The sequence below is a fragment of the Eublepharis macularius genome, chromosome 12, assembly GCF_028583425.1.
Source record: "Eublepharis macularius isolate TG4126 chromosome 12, MPM_Emac_v1.0, whole genome shotgun sequence".
NCBI lineage: Eukaryota > Metazoa > Chordata > Lepidosauria > Squamata > Eublepharidae > Eublepharis > Eublepharis macularius.
The window spans coordinates 55,688,074-55,696,939 of record NC_072801.1 but is presented as its reverse complement, the minus strand read 5'-3'; the positions used below and the strand labels follow the sequence as shown (position 1 = coordinate 55,696,939).

Here is an 8,866-nt window from a genome sequence, read left to right as displayed (position 1 = left end):
TGACAGGAGTTATTAGCAAGACCAACAATATCTGAAAGATGCTATAAAAACCCCACATGTTTTTCAGAAGTGGGTTTAAAGCTCGGCAGGGTGTTATTGATTTTTTATGTGATTTTCCCCCTTAATATTTTCAGGTATATTCCTTCAAGTTCACTCTCTTTTGCCCTTTGTAACTCAAAAATGCATACCTTTTTTTGCACCTAATGCAGTGAGTTATATAGTGTGATCTATGTTTTTTAAAGAAGCTTACCCTATCCAAATAAGCAGCCCATTCAGGTTGATCAACGTGAGTAAATAGAGGGAATATATCTTTAAGAGATACTGATGAAGAAGTGGTAGCCAAAGGAGTCATTGTTAAATCTAAGGCCCAACCCTTGCTCAGAGATGCTGGTTGTGATTGTTTTGCTGCTGCTGCTGCTGTGTGATCATACTGTATGCAAGATACATACTCTGCAGTGCACCACACCTGAAGATCCTCTTCCTATTCCTCATGAATTTTCTCAGCCAGGTGACTTTATCATTGGAGGGATTGCATCACACATCTTCTTCTTTCATGAAACACCCTCTTTTAGGGAGCAGCCCACACAGTGGTCGACAGATAAACCCACGTAAGAAAACTGACTTCTTTCTGTAACATATTCTAACAATAGGAACTGAGAACAAATCAATAAGTTGAACAGTCACACTTCATGTATGCATAACATTGCAATGCAGGCTTAACGTTAAATGAACACTACTTCCTTTAGAGGATATATGTTTTTTATTTCTTTTAAAAGTATACTTTTCATTGACTGCCCAGTGTCGTTTGTAATATTTTTGAAGCCAAAACTTTACTCTACATTCCAGAAATATTGGATGATATTAAGAACCTGTCAGGCAAAGAAGCCACAAAATATCAGTAGTTTCAGGTCGGTAGCCTTGTTGATCTGCAGTAGAACAGCAAGATCTGAGTCCAGTAGCACCTTAAATACCACCCAGATTTTCAGAGTATAAGGTTTTAAAAGTCAAAGCTCCATTCTCCAGAAATGTATCTGAAAGTATGTTTGGTCTTTCAGTTACTACGAGACTCAGATCTTACTGAAACTATCAGTACAATCCTAAAAACGCTTTCCCTAGAGAAAACCCCATTAAATAGATATGAACAGAACAGGGATAGACTTCTTTAGGATTGCACAATGTAAGTTTGAGATCACATCCTTTCATAACAAGATATGTCAAAGCCAAGATACTTAGATTAGAAATGGATATACTTCCAATTCCTTCCAAAATAATGTGACTGAGGACCACATATTTCCTTATAAACCAGTGTATGGATGATAAGCATGATCCCAAACTCTATTCAAAATCAATTTTGAAATTCAAAGCAATCTTGAACTTTAAATAGAAGATACAGAATGAAGATATGATGTGTAGTCAGGTTTTAAATTTTCATCTTATAAATGGTATATGGTCAGCAATATCTCTTGGACTTGTTTCTGAGTGTATAAAAAGAGAAAAATCAGAACATGGAGAGTTTGTCCATCACTTGAAATAATTCTCTCCATAATTTGAGCTTCTTTGGAAGTGATGTAAACCATGCAAAAAATGTGATGCAGGGTCAAGACAAAAAATAGCCTATCCATCTGTTCTGCCAAGTCAATAGTCAAGTAAAACTTCTGAAAATTATGACTTGCTGTTGTGATGAATGGCAAAAGCACATGTTGTTGGTTGATTAAATCGATTGTCACTCTCATTGTAGATCAGTTCCAAAATACTACCAATATCTCTTGGCGTTGGCATTTGCTGTAAAAGAGATCAACGAGAACTCCAATCTCTTAACGAACACCTCCTTGGGTTTCCTGGTCCTCAACGGTTATTACTTTGCAAAGATGACTTATAAGGCTGCCTTGAGCCTCCTCTCAACAAAGGATAAATTTCTCCCCAATTTCAAGTGTGATAACCAAAGCCGTCTCATATCCATCATTCCAGGATTTTGCTCTGAAACAACAGCTAATGTGGTCACCGTATTAGCAATATACAATGTTCCACAGGTAGGCAGTATAAACAGGTAGGGATGGAGGTTTCAGACCTTTACCACATAATTGAACCTTCTGTTGTATCAAATATCTACCCTTTTCTTTTTCAGTTTACTTTTGGGTTATTCTCCCTAGAGCAGGGTAACAAAGAACTCTTCCCTTACATATATCAGATGGTCCCAGATGAAGACTATGAATATATGGGGGTTGTTCATTTATTTCACCATTTCGGGTGGACATGGATTGGACTTGTGGCTATGGATGATGAAAATGGGGACAGGTTCTTGCAGACAGTGATTCCTTTGCTTTCACAGAATGGCATCTGTTTTGCCTTCACACTGAGAACAATAAAAATGACTTATAAGGATGAAACGATACTGTTGCTCTTAAAACTGCAGGAACAATACCCAGTTCTTGTGGAAAGCAGAGCCAATGTACTTTTCGTATATGGAGAGCCTCCTGCCTTGCATATTTTGGGATTGTTGTTATATGCAGCAGAAATCTCTTTATCTCGACCTGTGGGTAAAGTGTGGATTGTCACATCTCAATGGAATTTGGAATCACTGACTATTGAAACAACTTGGGATGTAAAGACCTTCCATGGTGCCTTGTCTTTCACAGTTCACTCAAGTCAGCCACCTGGTTTTCAACAATTCCTTCAGATTGTAAGACCTTCCTGGATGAAAGGAGATGGTTTTATCCAGGAATTTTGGGAACAGTCATTTGGTTGTTCATTGACACCTTCCTATGAGCAAGAGGACAGCAAGGAACCCTGCACAGGGGAAGAGAAGCTGGACAGCCTGCCTGGGATTTTCTTTGAAATGAGCATGACTGGCAGCAGCTACAATGTCTACAATGCCGCTTATGCTGTGGCACATGTTTTGCATGCCATGTACATATCCAGATCCAAATTCAAAAGGTTTGAAGTAGGAGAGAGGCAGGAAATTCACAATTTGCAACCTTGGCAGGTATAACATCCTGAGACAGAACTCTTTTATACACACACACACAAAGCAGGCAAGTTCCACCAGATATTTATTTTGAACACTTTTATAATCCTGCCTCTATAATGGCAACTCAAAGTGATTTTTTTTAAAAAAATCCAGCCATAATGGAATAGAACACTGTGCAATAAACTGTTCTAGAATTGCCTAGCCCTGCAGTAGCCCTGTATTTGTTATAAAACAAATGCTGAGGTTATCTAACTACAAGATGAAAATTGATAGGATCAATATAAAAGGTTGAATAGGAGGGATACAGACAGCTTTCTTGATCCCTCTCTCTCTCTCTCTCTCTCTCTCTCTCTCTCTCTTTTGTTAAATGCAAATACAAAGTATTATTTTTTTAAAAAATCACCAAGCATGGGCCAAAACAATATCATTCAATGCATCTTTCATATTTCTACTCTATAATATTAAAAGGACCTCTTCATCCAATATTTTTGTTGCTCTCATCAGAAAATAAAGCTGGGAGCTTCAAAGTTGATCACCAGCTTCAGGATGATTGTGGTTTTGCAGTGCTAAGCACAAAGAGAATTGAAATATCCTGGCACATGTAATCTCCTGGCATTTCCCATCTCCCCCACTGAAGGGGGAAAATGGGGGCATGGGGGACACTCTGGTACATGATACAACATCCAGAAAAACCCAGAAGTGACATTATTATGACTATGGACTCAATGTTCTAGGATTTTCTAAAAACTCTATGGTTAAACCTGTGAGTTTTGGAGAAGCATAGAACATTGCTTCCTAACTTCAGATTTTTACTGGAAATGACTTTGGAACATGAACAGAAAAAAAACCCAAACATGATGTTCATTGTTTGTTGCCATCCACAAACAGGGTCTGACGAAAACCACGAACGTGGCCCTGTTGACAAACATGTTCATGGTTGGCTGTTTGTGGGGGCCAGCAGGCTTTCCTCCAGCCATCATCCAAGTCAAGATCCCTACTGCACCACTCCCAGAAACCTTACCTGAGCAGGCACCAGGAAAGGTACCAATAATAAATGATAGCTTGGCCCCAGAGCCTGGCAGCAGCCCAGGAACTTGAAGGGGTAGATCCCTATCCCATCACACACAAAGAAAATTCAAGCGCCAGTGAACTCTCTCTATCAAAATGCCAGCAGCAACTGTCTCTCCACTGTCTGCAAAGCCAGAGCTGGGAGTCCCCCTCCCCCCTGCTCTTTGCTCCCTTGTTGTAACTAATTTGGAGTTCCACACTTGAAAGGAAGACCTGCCTATCAAGCTAAATTGGGCTTAGATTGGGGTTTCCAGGGCAGCAGCAGGAGTTTAGACAGACAAACCCTGCCTAAGTTGCCAAGGGAATTGTTTGCAGGTTGTCTGGCTTGATGAACAGCAACAAACAGCAATGAATGAGGCTTGCAATGACCACCTGTTCATTTAGAATGGGGCCTCATGAACAGCTTGTTCGCGAACAGCAGATTGGGCTGTTTGTGGCTTTTTTTTTGTTCGTATTGCTGTTCATGCCCATCTCTACTCTGGAGCAACACCATCACACTTGTCCCCACCCCCAAAATCCTCTTAGCGTGCCAGGCAGCAGTCTGGCATCTCAAATGTCATACACAGAAATTTTTATTACTGTACATACTTTTAAATTATGTGACTGTAACTTGCCATTCTTGGTTCTAAAATGAAAACAACCCAAATTGTAATAAATCAAGTCACTGTAAATTTTATTCTAAAGACTTCAAAAGTCTGTTGCCTTTTTTGTCCATTTCTCTTGGATCCTAGTTCCATCCCTTCCTAATGGGAATCTCATTCAACAACACTGCCAGAGACCTTGTGCGCTTTGATGAAAACGGGAAACTAATTACAGGCTTTGATGTTACCAACTGGGTAACTTTTCCCAACAGCTCTTTTGCTAGAGTAAAAGTGGGAAGACTGGATCCATGGGCTCCTGAAGGCCAAGAGTTAACCCTGAATGATGATCAGATTGAGTGGCACAGAAGCTTTGATCAGGTAACAGATAAAAATATATGTATTTTAGGCTACATCATTGAATAGGGGAAATTCCATATATGACATTTCGGAATGTGTCCTGTTTCTCAAGCTGAATCCAACGTACAGTTCTGATGGCAATTCCAATCCACACCCAATTGTCGTGGTGGGTATTTTTGACCATCCCAATAAAGATCTTTGGGCCAACTGGCATGAAAAATTTCACCACTGCCCAGAGGTTAAGCAAGGTTTGGGGGGGTGGTCCTTCACAATGGCTAAAGCCCCCCTCCTTTTTGCCTTTTCTACAATGTTTCATGGGTTTAAGTTTTATAGTTATAAGGCCTAGACTGATTAGGCCTTAACTAGAGATGTCGGAAACCATGTGATTTACTCTTGTATAGGAAGAAAAAATGACAAACACTTTGAGGCATCTAAGAGAGGTTCTACCAATCCAGGCACTCATTTGCTGGGTGAAAAGGGAAATAAAGAAGGGGTTCTTTAGTTGCTGAGCATTAGTCTGGCACCACTATGCACAGACTATATACTGCTATCTCTGCAGGTAGTATATAAAAGGCTGTCAGTCATGCCAGATGTTTGGAGCCATGGTGGAAATGTTGCCCATCAGCAGTAGCAGCCCATGTTAAAAAAGGAGAAAAGTGTTTAATATTTAGACATATCACCCATTGAATAATACCTAGGTCAACCCATGCAGTGGTCTCTTGAGTCTTCATTCCAAACTGCAGAGATCTTTCTGGTTTTGGACAGGTGCTGCCAATTTCTCTATGCAATGACAACTGCCACCCTGGCTATGGCAGAGAGAAGAAGGAAGGAGAACAATTTTGCTGCTTTGATTGTGCTCAGTGTCCAGAAGGGATGATTTCCAGCCACAAGGGTATGAGATGTAACATAAAGAAATACAAACTTTATCACATATCTAGTCACATTGAGCAAGAGAATCAAACCCTGTTTTCCAGTCACAAGGGTATGAGATGTAACATAAAGAAATACAAACTTTATCACATATCTAGTCACATTGAGCAAGAGAATCAAACAATGTTGCATAGCATCTATGATATAGCGGGGAAGGGAGAACCCATCATTCATTGGTTCTCATCTCAAGCATAAATCTGTGCCCTATGCATCACCAATGCTCCATGAGCTGTAAAGCAATAAAGTTGTGGCCTCCTTTAACTCCATCATGGTTGCCTTGCGTATTTTGTTGCCTTGCCCTACTAGCTCTCTTCCCCTCCTTGATGCTGGCCTGCAAATTCCAGCCCCCAGATTTAACTGGGGGCTCAGTTGTGGGCTGCGGGGTGGGTGGGTGGAGGGCAGGATGGCATGGCAGCACCATATTGAGGGGTGGCAGGAGTCTCCCTGTGCCCTCGGTGAGGCAACTTGCGCCTCCCAGATTCAAATGCCGAGGACAGCCAATTAGAGCAGGCTGGCATGGGCGGAGAGGGGCAAGGGAGAGGGCTGCAGACCTGGGAGGTGCAGTTTCCTTTCAGGTCTGCTGCCAGCCCTTGTAAGGAGAGGCAGACTCTGCCTCTCAGCACTTGGCTTGTGTCCAGCATCCCACTCAGCCCTCCCTTTTGTCACAACTTTGGAGTGGAGCAGGTGGTTTGGTCATTGGGCACTGATCCATTTGGGGGGGGGACAGGGCCCGTTAGCTCAGTTTCCCTATTATGGGGATCCCCTTAAGGGGTCTGGGGAATGTGGCGTGCCAGGTACATGCCCAGCTCAGGGCCTGTCCTGTCCGCCTCACTCCCAGGTGTCAGGGGATCCACACAGGAGTGCATACCCATGTGGTATCCTGCTAACTACTGTCATCCCATGGTTTCCCCCCCTCAGCAGAGGTCTGAGGGGGTGTGGTGGTTCACCGGCTGGCAGGCAGGTCAGCTGATGCTTGGATCTGTGCCTTATGCAGTGCAAATGCTCAATGAGCTGTAAATCAATAAAGCCGTGGACTCCTTTAACTCCATCATGGTTTTCTTAAGTATTTTGTCACCTTGCCCTCCAAGCTCTCCTCCCCTGCTTGACGCTGGCCTGCAAATAACTTTGTGGACTGCATCGAGGTCATATACAGTGTCTTGGGGTAAACAAGACAATACTCACATTGGTGGCTCCAATTTATGGAAACTTTTTACCAACAGAAACTGAAGACTTTTTCAAAGTATTTAAAAAGTAGCTCCTTTTTTACAGATATGTATGCCTGTGTCAAATGCCCAGAAGATCGCTATCCCAACAAGGACCAAAGTCAGTGCATTCCCAAGATTCTAAGCCACCTGTCTTACAGAGAACCATTAGGAATCGCCTTAGCTATGTTGGCTGTTTCTTTCTCCCTGATCACAGCTTTGGTGCTTGGAATTTTCATAAAGTACCAGGAGACTCCCATCATCAAAGCCAACAACCGGAGCCTGACCTACATTCTCCTCATCTCCCTCCTGCTTTGCTTCCTCTGCTCCTTGCTGTTCATTGGACAACCAGGGAAGGAGACCTGCCTTCTTCAACAAACTACTTTTGCAATCATCTTCTCTGTGGCTCTTTCTAGTGTGTTGGCCAAAACAATCACTGTAGTTCTGGCTTTCATTGCTACCAAACCAGGATCCAGGGTAAGGAAATGGTTGGGGAAAAGAATAGCAAATTCTCTAGTCCTTTCCTGTTCCCTTATTCAAGCAACCATTTGTATTCTTTGGCTGTGTACTTCTCCTCCATTCCCAGCTAGGGACATGCATTCAGTGAATGGGGAAATCATACTGGAATGTAATGAAGGTTCAGCTGCCATGTTTTACTTTGTCCTTGCCTATATGGGCATTCTGGCTTTTATCAGCTTCTCATTGGCTTTTCTTGCAAGGAAATTACCTGATAGCTTCAATGAAGCCAAGTTTATCACCTTCAGCATGTTGGTCTTTTGCAGTGTTTGGGTGTCCTTTGTTCCAACCTATTTGAGTACAAAAGGGAAATCCATGGTGGCTGTGGAGATCTTCTCCATCTTAGCCTCCAGTGCTGGTTTACTTGGTTGCATTTTTGCACCCAAATGTTACATCATTATTCTGAAGCCTGAGCTGAACAACAAGGAGCACTTAATAAGGCGAAATAATAAAATAACCTAAGTTTCTCTTGTGTTCTTAGATACGTATTGCATTGCCTTTTTCTTTCCTGATATTGTTCATTTATGACTCATCTTGTATTTTTCTCTCTATGACTGGAGATTTTTCACCTCCCAATTAGTTGGGTCTGTGGATGGGGAAAGAGGTTATCACTCTGTTGGGTGAGATGCCTGAAGCAAGGACACACAGCTATTCACCCTATTGGGTGAGATGTCTGAAGCAAGGGCACACAGCTCATTCTGCATTGTGTAACAGAGCTAAGTGGCTGGCTAAAGATGCAGATGTGTCCCAGCAGCAGCAGAGGGGTGAGTAGCAGGAGGAGAGATTGGATGAGAAAAACCCCTCTTCTTCTGACTGAGACCACAGGAGGAATTGCCAAGCCCAAATGGTGGTCTAAGCTTGGGCTGTGGGGTAGGGGATGGCTGAAATCATTACCCAAAGATATTGTATGTCCATACAGCTACCTTTCCTAAATCTCCTTATGGGATCTCATCTTAATCAGAAGACACATCCAGCTACTCTCACAGGACATCAGTGATCATTGTGGTGGAGATATGCATACATCTAAATGTGCATCCTCTCCCTAGGAGCTGTGGAAGGTGAACTGGGATGGTTGCCTACAGAATTATGATGATGAATCCCTGCTTTGCCATGGAAGCTTGCTGGCTGACCCTGGAGTAATCACATACTAGCACCTTAATGAACCTCACAGGATGGCTATAAAGATAAAATGGAGTCATGGAAAATGATGTAAGCTGCTTAGGGCCCCCATTGGAGAGAAAGCC

General features: G+C 42.4%; 1 protein-coding gene across 1 annotated transcript; it reads left to right on the top strand.

Moving 5' to 3' along the window:
- Positions 1 to 384: 384 nt before the first annotated feature.
- On the top strand, positions 385 to 8,084 carry LOC129339457 (vomeronasal type-2 receptor 26-like). Its single transcript, XM_054994037.1, has 6 exons — positions 385 to 608; positions 1,739 to 2,030; positions 2,126 to 2,983; positions 4,768 to 4,995; positions 5,740 to 5,866; positions 7,174 to 8,084. Exons 1-6 carry the CDS (start codon positions 385 to 387, stop codon positions 8,082 to 8,084), a joined length of 2,640 nt encoding a protein of 879 aa, XP_054850012.1.
- The last annotated feature ends 782 nt before the right edge of the window (positions 8,085 to 8,866 follow it).

Coding starts and splice junctions, on each gene's coding strand:
- LOC129339457 (XM_054994037.1), top strand. CDS start 385: ATGCTGGTTGTGATTGTTTTGCTGCTGCTGCTGCTGTGTGATCATACT. Junction 4,996..5,739: donor GGCACAGAAGCTTTGATCAG/GTAACAGATAAA, acceptor GGTTTTGGACAG/GTGCTGCCAATTTCTCTATG. Junction 5,867..7,173: donor GATGATTTCCAGCCACAAGG/GTATGAGATGTA, acceptor CCTTTTTTACAG/ATATGTATGCCTGTGTCAAA.